General features: G+C 40.9%; 2 protein-coding genes across 4 annotated transcripts in view; one reads left to right on the top strand and one right to left on the bottom strand.

Moving 5' to 3' along the window:
• Positions 1 to 294: 294 nt before the first annotated feature.
• Positions 295 to 16970, top strand: part of lcmt2 (leucine carboxyl methyltransferase 2) — a 21050-nt gene continuing 4374 nt past the window's right edge. Inside the window, exons 1-17 of one of the 3 annotated variants that reach the window (XR_006106239.1) lie at positions 295 to 402; positions 1891 to 2015; positions 2620 to 2701; positions 2813 to 2993; positions 3829 to 3985; positions 4984 to 5173; positions 5267 to 5374; positions 5470 to 5557; positions 5719 to 5946; positions 6729 to 6959; positions 7062 to 7159; positions 7880 to 8067; positions 8191 to 8326; positions 9431 to 9646; positions 12068 to 12312; positions 12388 to 12533; positions 14313 to 14518. Coding sequence is in view for 1 of the 3 variants with exons in the window: in XM_042495184.1 (XP_042351118.1) it covers positions 355 to 402; positions 1891 to 2015; positions 2620 to 2701; positions 2813 to 2993; positions 3829 to 3985; positions 4984 to 5173; positions 5267 to 5374; positions 5470 to 5557; positions 5719 to 5946; positions 6729 to 6959; positions 7062 to 7159; positions 7880 to 8067; positions 8191 to 8326; positions 9431 to 9595 (2025 nt within the window). In the remaining 2 variants the exon portion in view is untranslated. Of the gene's footprint in view, positions 403 to 1890; positions 2016 to 2619; positions 2702 to 2812; positions 2994 to 3828; positions 3986 to 4983; positions 5174 to 5266; positions 5375 to 5469; positions 5558 to 5718; positions 5947 to 6728; positions 6960 to 7061; positions 7160 to 7879; positions 8068 to 8190; positions 8327 to 9430; positions 9764 to 12067; positions 12313 to 12387; positions 12534 to 14312; positions 14519 to 16970 lie in introns of those variants that run through there. The other 2 variants (XR_006106240.1, XM_042495184.1) reach the window with 2 other exon arrangements.
• On the bottom strand, positions 9814 to 12964 carry crygs2 (crystallin, gamma S2). The gene is given in 4 exon segments (XM_042494060.1): positions 9814 to 11212; positions 12369 to 12640; positions 12808 to 12838; positions 12956 to 12964. Coding segments are annotated over 4 exon segments (585 nt in total). The 3' UTR covers positions 9814 to 10939.

Below are 16970 nucleotides of genomic sequence, written 5' to 3'. Positions count from 1 at the left end.
CATCTTTTTTTTTTTAGCCGAAGACTCAATCATTTTAATTTACATTAGTTTTTGTAACCATTGTCCAATCAAATATATAACCAATGCCGCAAACACAAAGATCCCCTTAAATATGTAACTAATCTGAATAAGCTTTTGTACGTACTTCTCTGTACGAGTGTGTCCTCCGGGCCACAGGGGGCGCCAAAAATACAGACAACGAAGCACCCGGAAGTCTTTACCACGTGAAGGATGTTTGAATTGTTTTGGTCCGTGGACTCCTCTGAAAACTGCAAAAACTTTAACGTTTTTTAAGCTTAAAAAGACACCAAGCCATGTGTGTTACAGTTTGCGGTGTGACGGTTTGCTGACATTATGCCGACGACGAACCGAAAGAAGCAGAAGCAGGGCAGGGACGCTGCGGTGAGGCTCATTTATTCAGTTATTGACTGTCATTGTTAATAAAACCTAAAATTGAAAACGTTTTTAAAAAAAAGTACTTTACTTGGGTAACTTATTTCCATTTCATTCCACTGTACAGTTTTAATAGCTGCTAACATACTTTTAAATCCTATATTAGGTTACATTTACTTGAGTAATTTAGTTACTTTAGGGAGTTTTTTTATTCATCACAGGGACGCAGGGTTCCCGCAGATCCTTCCTTCCAAAGTAGGGATGCACGATAATTATCGGGACTGATAATGGGACCTATGACTTCATACCGATAATAAAGTTTTTGGCCGATAAATAGAACCGAAAATTATAAGCATAAATTGCTTTGATTTCGCCCCCGTCGCCATGGTTAGCTTTTTTATGTAGATCATCAGTGAACAAGGAGGAAATTTATTGTCCAGGGCGGCCCACCTTGCATAGGAGATATAGGAGGTCGCCTACAGGGCCCCACGCTGTAGGGGTTAAAAAAAAACAAAAAAAAAAAAAAAAAAAAAACGCAAATAATTTAAAGAGAGAAATAATTATAAAACTCAGCACCCCTGTTGTTTCTCAACCATTCCCGCGGTGTACGCTCCGCTCTCATTCTCCACTGGAGTCGTTTCCGCTGGTGTCTGCTCCTTTTCTCAAAGCTGGAAATTATTAGTTTATCGGTATCAGTTGAAGTAATCATTATCGTGCATCACTGATAAAAAGTCTTAAATGCCTTAAAATCATTAATACTAAATAATTCCCCTAATTGGCATTAAAATGTCTTAACCTAAATATAAACAATCATATTACTTTATTTCATAGAGTTGATTAAGTCAGTTTAAATGAGTAAAGGTGCAAAGTAGATTTTTTTTTTTTTGCTGACAGTCTGATCGGTCAGTGATTAGCAGCAGCATTGATTGTGACACTGCAGCTAGCATGTAATTTCTCCATATGCCAATATGGTAAAACTGACTTCATCAGATGGAAAACAGTAAAAATTACAAATTCAAAGGTAAAAGCCCAGAATGACACCCAGAAAAATAATTCAAGATTTTTTATACTTTGATGGCTGTGGGATCAAAAATGTCAGTTTGAATGGGTTTCAATGGAGCATTTTTTGACCTGAACAGTCTGATCTAATTATTTAATTTCCACAGTGTATTTTAGACTTATTTTAGGAGCTGAGCTGCAAATTCGCTTATTAAACAAAAAAAACACAGTCTCACCAAAATTGCTGCCACATACAGGAACACAACCAAAATTATCCAAAAAATGAATAATGAAAAGCATGCAAATTTAAAATTTTAAAATGGGTCAAACTGATCTACAACATAACAGGAGGATTAAATTAAATGACTTGACTTACTTGTAATGGATTTTTTTGTGAACTTCAACTCAAGTAAAGGATCAGAGTATTTCTCATACAGTCAGCAAAAAGTAGCTCAAACCGATCATTTACAGTTCTGATGATTCGGTTTTCTGTTGCAGGTTCAGGGGACCAACGACAGCAGCGTGGTAAGCAAAGTGTCGGCGGCGGCGCAGGGATACTTCCAGGACGTCTTCCTCCAACACTTTGTGTGCAAAGCAGCCAGGAGAGCGCCGCTCATCAACAGGTCAGCCGGCATCTGCACCCCGTCACACTCGACTCTGTGATCAACGTCACAGTCACTTTACTGAACTCGTAAAATACATAAATCAGTCATTCAACAGATAAATAAAAAAGAAAACATGACCTCACACCAAACCCACAACCCATGCTCAATGTGTCATAAAGAAGGACTCAGTCAAAAACAGGTGCTGACAAACTGACGAAACGCTTTTTTAAATTCCTAATGAGGAAAGACTAACGGTAAGATTAAGGTAAAAATAAATAAGGCCTTAAAAAAGGCCCTAAAAAGTCTTACAAAGAGATTTAAAGTAGGATACTATGAATGACTTTTTTTCTGACGTTGCACTGTAAAATCACAAAATAATCTGTAACTTTTTTTTCTGTTTTTTAAAAAAAATAATTTACTGAATTCCTCTTTTCGACTTTTCACGATGGGAATTAAAGCAGAGGAATAATCCCACAAAGAGAGCGAGGCACACGAAATCAGTTAGAAAAATCACTAATAAATGCGAGATATTTCCCAATTCTTAACAGATCTGACTTTTTCACTCTACCGAAAATATCATGTTTTATGTTAAGTCTAAACTTTATGTTGTTTGTGTTTTTAGGGGATACTATGTGCGGTGGCGAGCTGTGGATCACTGTGTGAGGAGGTTCCTGCAGGTTACTGAAAACTGCCCAAAGAGACAGGCAGGTTAACACCGTCCAACAGTTTTATATAGACAGCGGGAAAGAGTTTCGTAAAACACGAACCCCCATTTATCTTTTGTTCCCTCATTCTCTCTGCTGTTATTTTGTTAGATTTTGTCTCTGGGTGCTGGATTCGACTCTTTGTATTTCCGCCTGCACGCAGACAAAGCGCTCGACAGAGCTGTTGTGTTTGAGGTGGATTTTCCCGACGTCGCCCGACGCAAAGCTGCACTGATCGCGTCTGACGGCACGCTGAAGGCGGCGATGGACTCCAGTTTACCTCCTCCTACAGGTCTGTCCTTTTCTTCACAAGATATCATTTTATTTACAACAAACGCTACGCACAGTAACCCTTAAAAGACCTAGAGCATTTTTTTGGGGGGGGGGCTGAACCCCCCGGATTAATTTTTTTTGATTTTTTAACCCCCTCTAGCAGCAGCATCAAGCACCATACATCACTGGATTTAGAAGAACCTCAAGCTTCTGTCTGGATCATTTAAAGTCACAATTTTACACTCGCTTTGTCTGAAAATGAATGAATTTAACAGAATTTAATTTTTGTACTGTGAGCCCAGAGAGAACTTCATGGAGTTTAATTATTTTATTGTTATTCTTTTAATTTAGAAAGTTGTTATTAGATGTTTTGGACTTCAAATTAATTTTGGTCTAAGTCTCACCTTCCTCCAGCAAGTTAAAGCCTTTTATTATACGGTTATCCTGCCTGCTTTTTGGAGAAAAACAGGTGCTTTATAATATTTATATATGTCAAGAGCAGAACATATGTGATATCACTGGAAAGCTGAAATTCCTCACTTTAAGTGACTTTTTAAAGCATGTCGTTAGGATTCGCGGTTCAAACGTTATTAAACATTTTAGAACGGTAGATATTTTTAGCTGCGAGCCGCTTTCTCTGTCTTTGAGGGTTAATAAACATTTCTATAAATGTGCCGGCGTCTGCAATCAGGCTAAGATGTTTTGAAACCTGTAAAATGATCAAAATTCACATTACATTAGCCATGCAGACAACACGAAGCAGCAACATGTCGCTTTCCTGTAATCATGTAAGTTAGATTCAGAAGTGTGTGTGTGTGTGTGTGTGTGTGTGTCTCTCTCTCTCTCTTCTTCAGGGCCTGTGTGTGTGTGCAGTGGTCAGTACCGGCTGCTCGGGGTGGATGTGAGAGAGGAGTCCCGGGTGGAGGAGGCTCTGGGTGCAGCGGGGCTGGACTGGGCCGCTCCCACCCTCGTCCTGTCTGAAGTGGTGCTCACCTACATGGAGACACAGAGGTGAGGACTCGTGTTTGCTCGATTTAGGACCCAATATCAGCTGTTCTGTGTTCACATAAAAAACCCAAGTCCCCAAAAAAGTTGGGACACAGAAACATAAATAAAAACACAACAAAAATGTTTACTTTTTTTGTTTAGTTTTAACTTTAAATATGTTGTCTTTGGACTATATTCAGCTGAATATATGTCACTATTTTGCACTTTTTTATTGGAGTCGCTAACTTGTTTTTCAATATTTTTTCACTATTTATATTGTTCTTTTACAGCTTATCCTGTACACTCCTGGCTGCTGTAACAATGCAAATTTCCTCACTAATAAAGGCTGATAAAGGACTTTTTAACTTATCTTAAAATTATTTACAATCTGTTTTTATTCAGGTTTTTAAAAACTTTTCCAGAATTGGGCTTGTATGTATGCTCTGTAATTAATTTTGATCTTAAGTCAGATGCAGTAATTTGATTTTCAGAATAATAAGAGTAATAATTAACATTTGTATAGCACCTTTCATACAAGAAATGCAGCCCGACGTGCTTTTTCAAGAAAGAAATTGCATGCACCAAATATTTCACATCAAAAGACAAAAAGAGAAAATAAAACCTGCGTGTAAAAATAAAATAAAATCAGGATAGAGAACACAGAATGCATCTTCACAGGGATAAAACACACTTGATAATACTTGTAGAATAAGATAAAATAAGGGTAAAAATTGAATGCACAGAATGCATAACAGAAAATAGAAAATGAAATAAAAAAACACTAACATTATTAATAAAAATAAGCATACAAATAGAGTATGTAAAATTAAGGAAAATACAACATCTTAAAGATGTGCAGCAGTATGCGAGTGTGAAGCAGAGTGCAAAGCAGCTAATTTAGAGCAAGTTAAAGGCTAAAGTGAAGAGATGCATTTTTAGTTTTATAGCAAAATAATCATAATCGTGATGTTAGCTACAATCAGACAAATGTGAACGTTTTTCTATCACGTTTTGTTTTCCAGGTCGGATGCTGTCATCAGCTGGGCGGCAAAGCTCCTGCCGCAGTCGCTCTTCGTCATTTATGAGCAGATACATCCGCACGATCCCTTTGGTCGGATCATGCAGGATCATTTTGTGAAGCTGAATTCAACCCTGCACGCTCTGCGCCTTTACCCAGACGCCGCTGCTCAGAGGCGCCGCCTCCTGGACAAGGTGTGCAGATTTACGACATCTTGCTGCTGCTGCTGATTGTTCCGCGCTCACGAATGTTTCATCAGACAGCGTCGTGGTGTTTTTTGTCCTCAGGGCTGGGAGCGGTGTGTGTGTCTGGATATGAATGAGTTCTACCTGGGGCTGGTCTCCGAGGAGGAGCGGGGCAGCGTGGAGAGCCTGGAGCCTTTTGATGAATATGAGGTTACCTGTTTAAATGTGTCAGACTGTGGTTGCATTTCTGCATGATAATAATAATAATAATGATCAGAATGACTGTTTATCTTGTGAACATTTAGGAGTGGCACCAAAAATGTTCCCACTACTTCGTCCTCACTGCGTCTCGAGGCTCTCTGATGGCGCCGGCTCTGCTCACACAAGCTGCAGGTAGATATCACTTCATCTCCCTCTTTCTGAAAACCACCTTTAAGCTTTAGAGGGACTATTCGGTGCATTTTACGCCATTTTCAGTCTTCATTTCTTTTCAAATTTTGTCTGTGATTTTTATTGAATCTTAACATTTCCATTTTGTTGTTTTTATGCTTCAGTATCTCCGCTGCCAACCGTCTGCCCGTCTTGGGGCCCCACAGTCCTGAGTGTGAGGGCCACACCCGTCTGTGTGGAGGGGCTGGGGATGGCGTCCTCCTCGGTGAGCCCGGGGCGGGTCCTGCTGACAGGAGGCTGCAGCAGAGGGGGCCGAGGGCCGGTGAGCTGGATCCTTCTGAGGGGCCACGGAGGCTGGAGGTCCATCCGTGGGGGGCCATCAGAAGATCTGGGTAAGAGCTGCTGAGGTTTTTTTTTGTGTTTTTTTTTTTTTTTTTTTCTCCATCAGTAGCAGTTTTCGTTCCTACAGAGGACTATTTCTGCCACTGTGGTGAAAAAAATCATGTAAGTCATTGTAATAAGAAACTTTCCCAAAATAATGAATACCTTATCATAAAATGACTTAGTATCTTTAAATAATGAGAAACAGTACTCAGTCATTATTTTAAGATACTAAGTCATTATCTCGGCTGTATCTCGATATTTTTATTATTTTATCATTATATATAGATCCTAATTCATTATTTTCTGGGAAAAATTCTCCTCATTTTGAGATGCAAACTGATTATTTGAGAAAATTTTGCTTTATTTTAAGAAAGTTTATCATTATTTTGAGATGCTAAGTCATTATCTTAGCAGCATCTTGATATTTTGATTATTTTTTCATCATTTTGAGATACCAGGTGATTATTTTTGACAAAGTTTCTAATTATTTTAATATACTAGGTCATTATTTTGAGAGAGTTTCTCATTATTTTAAGATGTTAAGTAATTATCTCGGGATGCTCATTCATTATTTTGAGAAATCATCTCATTCTGAGATACAAAGTTGTGATATTGGGAGGCTTGGTCACTATTTCGTGCAGGACTCTGTGTCTGCACATTTCTCTCTCAATCGTAACACTGACTGGAGCATCTGTACGTTTTTTCGAGTGAAGTTGTCAAAATTGGGCAGGTAAAATGAGACCAGTTTCCCGGTATGTGAACAGTTTTTTGTTGCGTTTCCTTCTCGCAGGTGTTCGACTCCACCACACTGCTACCTCTGCTCCTGGAGGAGGTGTGGTGGTTTACGGCGGTCGCTCCTCTCCACTCAGCCCGAGCAGAGGCGTTTTCAGAGTGAACCTGGATCCTCCTGATCCTCCCGAGGACAGCGACGCGGTGAATCTCTGTGTCGAGCGGTTGGACTGTAGTGGAGATCCTCCAGCGCTGAGATGGAGGCACGCTGCTGCCGTTGTCAGTCACAGAGGTGAGATCTGACATATCAAGTCCTGCCTGATTTACTTTCTCCATCTTATTTATCGTCATCTTAACTGACTTACTACGGTAAAAAATGTCATTTCTTCTCTAGGAAAAGACTTCCTGTTTGTGTTTGGTGGAAAAAATGAATCAGAGGCAGTTCTGGGTGACGGCTGCTTCCTGTGTCTCGACCAGCAGCACTGGACTGAGGTGTGTTTACTCCCTTTTTCATATGTTGTCTTTATGAAGAGGTTTGTATTACACAAATAATAATATTTATTTTTCATTTTTCCTACATTATCTTCCTCTTTTTTTCCGTAAATAATAATGACAAAATCGTAGATATTTAATTTTGAGTATGTGGGCATACATAAATATTTGATTAATTATAGTATAGGTTATAATAAATAAAGCAGCTAGAAATTAATTGGAAATAAGTCAGATCAAATCAGATAAATCATAACTCCAGAATCTGAATGAATAAGTGTTTAACTCTGAAAAGAGAAATTACCTAAAATAAGATATGTAATATACTAATACTCTGTTTACCTTATTATCAGCAGCTTAGCATGACCGTTTCATGGAGTTTGTTTGTTTTCTTGTTTTTTTTAATTGTTTTTGTTGCTATATTTCGGCACAGCTCAGATGAAAGTGTGTGAAAATTTCATATCATGATTCTAGTTACCAAAATAATGTTGGCTATTGGTATGATCCCGGTGTGCTAAAATGCTCATAAAGTACTGATATGGTTTTGCTGATTGACATGAATTATAATATTGTAACTCTGATATTTGCTGAAAAAACTTACTTTTAACTTTAAACTTTACTTATTTCCTGGATGTATACAGAGCTGTTCAGAAAGAGAGAAGAGAAAACTACGAAAAAGTTCCTGCACGAGTCCCAAATGTGTGAATGTATTATTATTTGCAGATCCCAGTAGAGGGCGCAGCACCAGATGCCCGTCATTCCCACTCAGCATGTTCATATCGAGGCGGTGTGGTGGTTTTTGGAGGACTGGACAGACGGGGAGTGCCACTGGGAGACACAGCGGTGTTGAGGCCCACTGATGAAGGCTTCTCCTGGGAGAGAATAGAGCTGCAGCCCCCTCCTGTTCCCAGGTCAGCTGTTTCTCTTACCAACATTTAGATTTAGGTTTAGATTTAGGTTTATTCTCTTCATCAAAACCAAAATGTCCTGAAGTTTCTACTGGAGGAAACCACCTGCTGTGTGCTTTGTTTCAGGTACTCTCACTCTGCCCATGTGATCGGTGAAAAGCTGGTGGTGGTCGGTGGAGTTTGGCTGCGTTCAGATGGAGTTCCTGGTGCCGTCGTGATTGACCTCGCCACACGCAGCAGTGTGGAGTTCAGCCTGGACACGGTCAGTTATGGCGATACTTGTATCAGAACAATGTGGGAAGTTTGTGAAGATAACCAGTGCAGAGATTTCCCCGTTTCCCTCCACGGAAAAACTTTGCTGACTCTCAGGCTGTTTCTCGAACCACAGGCTGCACTTCCACATTTTCGTGTTGTGCACCAGCCATAAAGCCACTGCAGATCCAAAGTGTACAGAGGCGGATCAAGAGACATGCTCACCTCTCTCTCTCTCTCAAACTCGGACCAGAATCCAATCAAACCGTAAAACTAAGCAGCGCTGATCAAATATAAGATGATGTTACTGAGTTGCATATTTCTCATCTAAAGTGTTTTCAGAAATATGTTTTAACAGTAACTGTAATATGAGATTCAGCCAGCCACCATTGATTCACGTGGACCAGTCCACATTACATCACCCACCAGTAGGCGGGGCTGGCACTTCGCACTCTGGTAGTTGAAGTTTTCTTCCTCTTGAGCAACAGTGTCCTTTTTTCTCAGTTTTCTGTGGTCATGTGGCACCAGTTTCAAAAGTATTTGCATCTTACTACTGCAGAGACGGGCTAGTTTTATGTGAGGACCCCTTTTACATCGGTGAAATATTTTCTTAGGGGGTGATCACACCAAGACGCATGGTGCCAGGCGCCACCGCTCCAAAAACGCCTTGAAAGCACATCTAAAAAAAACAGCTGGGAGCATGCACGTTCTGCATGCACACGGCCAGAGGTGGCATTGATGAGCAATTTAACTCCATGCCTTGAGTGGAAAAGTTGAAAATGTTTAAGTTTTAATGGGTGCCCAAAAACCGCCAGAAAAACACGTTGTGCAGCAGCAAGAGAGCAGCGAATGTTCTAGCCATGCCTCCCAGTGTGATCGGACTCTATATGTTTATTTATTGAACACAGATTTCACAGCAGTAGTTTTCAGTGAAATTCACTGGCTATTACTGGGTTGATGCATCCACCAAACGTCTGGGTTTGTTGCCCGAAAAGTGGCAACAAGTGTTACATAGCAAGGTATTTATCAGCAATTCACTTTTAGTGATCATGTAGCTGTAAAATGGATCAATTAAACATGATACTGAGTGATAAATGTGTGTTTTCACCTGTAGACCTCGGTGCCGTGGCCTCTGATGCTCCACTCGTTCTGCTCTGAGCTGACGGACTCTGAGGAACCTGAGCTGCTCCTGATAGGTGGGGGAGGAAACTGTTTCTCTTTTGGGACTCACTTCAACGTTCAGCCTGTCACGGTGGACCTCAGACCTGTGCTGGGATGAAATGCAGTGGTTCTCAACCATTTTCGTGTCGAAGACTCAAAGATTTTGGTGGTTAGATACGTTAAGACCAACATTTTATAATTGTCTACCACAAGGGAATAGTCGTTCACTTGCAGGGTTCCTGCGGACCCTTTAAAAGCATTAAAAGGCATTGAATTCATTCAAAAATAAGGCCTTTATTGGTTTTAAAACAACTTCAATTATTTTTTCAAAAGTCTAAAAAATGCTCCAACATGGGAATTGAGATTTTAGGAATCTTTTTTTTCTAATGTTGCCTTATAAAATTTCTAAATGATTGTTAACATCTGTTATTTATTTAAATAATTGAATACATTCCTTTTCTTAAGCTCTTCATGATGAGAGTCCAGAGGAATCTCACATGCAGAGTGAAAAATACACAGAAATGCCAGATATTTCCTACTTCTGTCGGTAAACCAAATAGAACATTAATGATAATGTAATATGTTTATTGTTTTCCATATGTTCTGCTCGTAAAAGGGTTGACGCCAGTGACATTTTTCAAAACAACATGTCACGTTGGGGCTTGAGGACACTTACATTACTTCAGACAAGCTTTATGGATACATTTTGTGGTTTTATTATGTATTCTTTTGACGTCTGAATCCTGGTCACCATTTAGGTGATGAGTGCAACGCCTTTTCCCAGTTAAACTCCATCAGTGTTTTGTGGACTATAAAACTTCACCTGACTTTTCATTGGCATGAGGGGGAGTAGATAATGATGGAATTTTCCTCTTTGGGTCAGCTTCTAAACGTTTGTGCGAGTGGCATTAAAAAGTCTTAAAAAGCTTTAAATATTACTCGCCGTAAGCTGCTGAAACCCTGCATTTGACTTGTAGTCACAGTGGAATCCCCTCTACAGAGAATTAAATAGCAAAATGAATGATCCCCTATCTTATGAAGGACCTCTTGGACATCCCTCATGGACCCCTGGTGGTCCCCAGACCCCTGGTTGAGAACCACTGGCCTAAAAAATGACTTCCAAACTCTAACTATGTGACATCTGGACAGGAACTGAAATGGATAATCTTGATTTTTTTGGGGGGACAGTTTGAATGGAGTTGAATTCTTCAGACACTTGACAATTGCGCCCTGACGTGTGGATGTCTCAGCGTGCGCAGCACAAAAAGGTTCAAAAGACTTTAAGCAACTCATGTATGTATAAAAGTCCAAAGAGAAGTCCTCAGTCTGCTTACTGGACAGGGTTTTATTTGTGAGACCTCAGTTCAAAATCACAAAATAACGCAGTACATTAAAATCATCGTCAAAGATCAGCATATTAGGTCGCTTCCTTTTCGTGTTTTGGATGGAGATGGAGGTGAAATCATTCGGTGAAGCGTCTGAAGGACTGCACCGCAGGACTGACGGCACCCCAGTCGCCAGGCTTGCGGTATTCCCCCTTCTCCAGAAAGTACTGGCGTCCGCGGTAGTTGGGGTGCTCGTAGAAAACCCACCAGCCGTCGTAGACCTTGCAGGAGTTGACCTCCCTCCAGCGGAACTTCTCCAGGAGAGAGGGGCAGTCCTCTGTGGCCTCGAAGGCCTGGCCCCCGAAATCTGCCTTCTCATACAGCTGCATCTTGTACAGGGTCCCGCTGGTCTGGAGGGACGGGGGGAGGCGGTGAGATGATGACGGGGTTAAAGGGGAAGATGCGTGGTGAGTGGGCGTCAGTGCAGGGAGTTTGGGAAGAAAAGATGGGGGATGTGGGGTAAGAGAAAGGGAGAAGGGGAGATATATAGGGAGATTAGATTTGCATCTAACAAAAGGAAAATGTTTGTGAATAATGGTTACAGCACATCTGGCATGATTCTCCCCATAAATTAGAAATTAGAGTCTTTCTGCATTTATATAGTATAGTATTTAGTATAATAATAGTCCAAAACTTCATATGGTCATGAAAAAGCTGGAAAAGTCATGGAATTTTGCTTCACAAACCTATATAATAACATGATCTGTTCAAGGACCATCTAAAATGTTTAAAATTCAACAGCTATATCTGTTTTCAGAAGACGTTTTCTCTAAAAATCACAAAAACTTAAAGAGAACAAAATAAATAACATTTTTGAACATTGTCCAAAATATGTAAAGACAAGAAAGTGGCTAAGATTTTATCTTTAAAATGACCCAAAACTTTTAAAGAAAAAATAAATCGCCTATGTTTTCCTTTAAAAATTGCCAACATATTTTTTTTAATTACCAAAAAAAATTAAAGAAAAAAAAGCCAGTTTTCTCTGGGTTTTTTGCATGTCCCAGTAGAGGGTGCAGCACCAGTGGTCCTTCCTTCTGATTTTATTACTTTTCAAAAATAACATAAATTGTAAAAAAATTCACTGAAAAAATTCACTGAAAAATTGGACATTTTTTGGTAAGAATGTATATGAACTATAAAAAAACTTCCTTGCACGAACTGGATTGATTTTTGTATGAAAGTGGTGTCCCTGAATGTGCCTGCAGGCTGTGGGTCGGCTGGAACGAAGCCCCATCATACAAGTAGGCCGAGCAGCGTATTGGTCTCCATCGACAAAGCCCTGCAGCCACCGGGAGCATCAACACCACAGCGTGACCTCTGTGGAGGGCCCATCAGTTCAATCTCTCCCTCTGCACTCACTGCGGCTTTCATCAGCTCACTTCTGACTGTCTGAGTCGTGAGAGTTCATACACCGCAAAGTGACGCTGAAATCCTACTAGGAGTCTAACAGGTTAGTGCACTCAGCATTCTGCATGCTTAATAATCCGCAGGTCAGATCTCACTTACAAAGTGGACCATCTTGCAGGAGCTGAGACGGTCGTTGAGGCCCATCCAGCGCTGGTACTCTGGGTACTCCCCCCTGGTAAGGACGTACTGGTAGCCCATGTAGTTGGGCCGCTCGTACACCACCCAGGCGCCGCTCTCCACCCGGATGGAGTTGCAGCGACTCAGGTAGGCGTGGAAGTCCGAGCAGTCGCTGTCGCACTCATAGTGGCGGCCCTGGAAGTTCTTGTCCTCGTAAAAGACGATCTAGGAGACAAAACATCCAGATTTCACATCTAAGAGATGTCAGATGGCTCTTGACGAATGTGCGTTTTACCACAAACTTTGCAAAAAGACACTTGCCCGAAAAGTGGCAAAAAGGCTTCCTGTAATTATTTCACCAGACAGTGCAGCATTAACATCAAGCTGGCTGAAATTATCAACGCCTAGTTCTGCAAAGCACCTTCCAATCCACTCAGCAACGTTCCCCCCACCTGTGAACAAACTTTAATCACACCTGCACAGAGACACACATAAACAACTTTGTCCACGTCTTAAAGCCACACACTCATACCAGCGTGCCGGTTTTATGCCATTTTGTGTGAACTCACCCGGCCCATCTTGGATGTAATGAGTTGGTGATGTTAAGTGATGCTGGTGGTGCTTCCCCTGAGGTCTCGATGTTGCACTGTCCCCTCACCGGTCCCTTTTTATACCCCCGCTTCCACACGTTTATAAACAGCAACAGTGGAGGCAAAAGGGGAACAATCGCTTTGTCATGAAAATGAGATCCAAAAATTGAGTCAGTGATTCTAGTGCTATTCAGTTTTTCCAGAAAAGCGAGGAAGGATTACGGCATAATGGCCGGGCATGGTAAGCGTCCATTGACCCCACTTCTCTACTGGCTGGGTCCAGTGCCCACCCTCCCACACACACAACCCTGCTGTGGCTCTCGCACCATGTCACACATGCCAGCTCCACCAGCTTGCCCCCACCTGGTGAGGACCTGCCAACTCATGACTTCTTTCTGCCGTGTCACACAGAGCAGAGTGCACAGGTGGAGGAAGAGATCAGGAAATACCTCTGAAATCAGTCAAAGTGGCACACTGCTAAAAATACTCCTTTAGAAGTAAAATTCATAATCACACTTAATAAAAGTGCAGAAATGAGATCAGTGAACATACTTAAGGTATCAAACGTAGAAGTATTCTGCAGAAAAAAACATTGGTGGGTGACATATTAATATATATATATACTGCAGATTTTGTATTATGTATTGAATTATTACTAATGCATCCATTTTAAGGTGCATTTTATCATCCAGGTTTGTCATTGTGGGACTAATTTTAACTATTTTAGGTTTTCCAGTACTGATTGTGCAAAAAGTAAATATACTAAACAAAATAATAACACAAATGACAACAATAATGATAGTGATATTAATCAACAAATAATTTAAATTATAAAAATAAAAGTTCTCTTGCAGAAAAAAAGCATTTTTGGCTAATATATTAATATATATAAAGCATATTTTGTATTATTTATTAAATTACTAATTTATTAAGTAACATTTTATCATCTTAGTTCATCATTGTGGGACTAATTTTACCGATTATACATATTGCAGAGTGTCTAACTATGCAATATAGTTGTTTTTTTATAGTGTGCGACAGTAAAGCAATTTCTAACTATAGTGGTAACATACTAAGTGTATTATAAAAGTATAAAGTGGCACAAAAAATGCAAATACTCAAATAAAATAAAAGTTACTCCATCTCAAGTACTCTTGTAAAAAACAGAGTCCATGTGGGACATAAGCTGCTGGAACCCTGCCTTTGGACAAATAATATCATATATTGCATATGTGTTGTAATAATAATAATAATAATAATAATTAGTTAAAGAGTTATGAGAAATGGAGCAAATATCACTGTAGGAAATAATGACTTGTTATTGTCCTTTGAACAGGTGATATTTTTAGCTGCCATGCAGTGGACAATCCAAAACCCCAGGCAGAGCTGGCAATGCTGAAACAGTACGGCCCCGACGTTCCCGATGCTACGCTGCAGAAACTGGTGGCTGCCTTTGGAGAGTTGCGGTCGATGGCCGACCAGGGCACCATCACCTACCCCTACTCCACCCGCGAGGTGGTCAACATCGTCAAACACCTCCAGGTATAAAGATTAACGAAAACATGCACACACGATACAAGCAGCGCAACACTGCTTTTGTTTTCTCAGATTTGGTCTCAGACTGTTTGTCATCAATAATACAGAAAGATTGTGTGACCTTAATCCCGCATTGTTAATGTTTTAATAATGCAAAAGAGCGTCCTCGCAACCAGCTGTGACACAGAGGGAGACCCTGTTCCTGCGTCGGTCCAGACTAACGAGAACACACACACCTCCGCACACACTGCATACACTGTTACATAAGAATGGCTGTGTGATCTGCAGTTTTTAGAGGGGGTTTCTGCACTGACCCTTGGATGGTTGTGCAAAAAAATAGCTGTAATGGAAGGCAGGAGTTCTGGTGGCAGCTGTTTCTGAGTGGCCTCACTTCAAGGAGGAGGAAAGGCAGCTATTGTAGAGAAGGGTGTGGTGCAACAATTGTTAACTATCAGACCGTCTCTTCTGGAAGGCATTTATAATAAGAATTTATCACTCATTTAAGCTTTTCCCTCCCTCCACCCACCCACTCCATTTTTAAAGATAGGTTTTGAATATACCTGAAAAAAACACAACATTCCACCCATACATTTAAATGGGAAAACTTTACATATTTCCAAAAGTTCGAATGTAATGAAAAAGTACATACAAGCAATGATGTCCTAATTAAGCTGAATATTTAATGTTTGAATGGAGTTTCTACGTTGAAGTATGTTAAAGAAGTCACCTTCAACGACCCATGTCAATTTTCAAAAACTTTCAAGGCCTTGATTTTCCCCTGCAATCAAAGACCTTCAAGGATTTCAAGGACCTCTGGGATCAAAGGGAAGATGGAATGAATGGAGTGATGATGTCATACAATGAGAATTGGAATGGATCTATGATGTCATAAAAGGACCAATGGAATGGATCTATGATGTCATAAAAGGACCAATGGAATGGATGCATGAAGTCCAAGGGATTAATGGAATGGATTTATTATGTCATAAAGGGACTGATGGAACGGCTCTCACGCAGAGGTTATTAATACCAGTCCAATCGCGATATATTTTCAGTGCAATTTGGGTTTTCAACAGACAGGCAGTCTACCAGCACTCGGGTCGAACAGGTCAACAAACCAACTTCAACAGACAACAGACATTTTCCTATTTCCAGTTCTTCACCCACGGCAGTTTACCACCAGCATTGCAATGGAGAGAAAATCTACAAACAAGCCAGGGCAGTTATCCGGTATATTCAACATCTACTCCATTCTCCCCCGATGTACAGTCCTGTCCTGTTAATGTCCGGCTGATTTCCATGGAGGAAATGGTCTACATTGACCACATCATTGCCACATTAACAGACAGAGTGCAGCAGGTCGAGAAAGCTCTGGATGAAAGAACGAGAGGTTTTGCTCATGCAATAAACCAAAATTCTCAAGTCATCACCAGACAGGAGTCAGAAATATCCCGGCTCAAGACAACTGTCCTTCTCCCAGAGAAGAAGATGGAGGATGCCCGAAGTCTTTGCAGGCAGGAGCCAGAGAAAGAAAGACTTCCAGACCAACACAACCAGGTCAATCAGGAGCAAGTGGAGAACCAGCTGTCTGAATACAGGAAGAAGATGGCTTACTTGGAGAAACTTGTCAACAAGAGAGATACTGAAATCCTGAATATCCAACAGGAGAAGAAGGTACTCTCTGACAAACTCACTGCGACCACCAAGGAGTTCAGCAAGAGAGACAAGGAAATCCTGGACCTCAGAAAGGAACTTAAGGCACTCTCTAATAACCAAACAGAGGCCAAAAAGGACCTAGACAAGAGGGACTCTGAAATCCTGACTCTCCAACAGGAAAAGGACATTCTCTCCAACAAATTGGAAGACACCAAAAATGACCTGATCAGCAAGGAAGCTGCACTCCTCCAGAGCGAAGACGCCTGGCAGGCTAAATATACTGCTCTGGAGGATAAATTCAAGCAAAGCCTGGCTGATAACGAGGCAAAAAAATAAGAACGATGGAGGACAAGAAGAAAAACCTGGACGTGACATATAGAAAGGCACTTAATGCCAAAACAGAGAGCATGGCAGTGCAGCAGAACGAGTACAGGAGTAACCTGGACCTTATGGAGAATCAGTACCACCAACTGAACTCCGAACTCCTGACTCGTGGCAAAGAGAATGACGAGGTCTCTCGAAAACTCCAACAGACTGCAGAAGAGCTCGACCAAAAAAAGGCTGAGCTATGCAACCTTGAAAGACACTGGGAGGCCAAGTACGCAGAACTGAAGGAGTTTAGCGACAACATAGCTGAAACACTCAAGACCTATGAATCAAAAGAAGTACAGCTACAGACCGAGAAGGATGAGCTGGAAGATATATGTCTGTCGCTCAACAAAAAGAAGAGACGCCTCCTGTTCTTCCGCAACAGGCCGTCAGATGACAGACAGGCTGAGTTGCAGAAAATGAAGGACAAAAG

This window comes from Plectropomus leopardus, chromosome 10 (assembly GCF_008729295.1).
Source record: "Plectropomus leopardus isolate mb chromosome 10, YSFRI_Pleo_2.0, whole genome shotgun sequence".
In the NCBI taxonomy this organism is placed as follows: Eukaryota; Metazoa; Chordata; class Actinopteri; order Perciformes; family Serranidae; genus Plectropomus; species Plectropomus leopardus.
The sequence above is the reverse complement of the archived record's forward strand: the minus strand, read 5'-3'. Positions and strand labels throughout refer to the sequence as shown.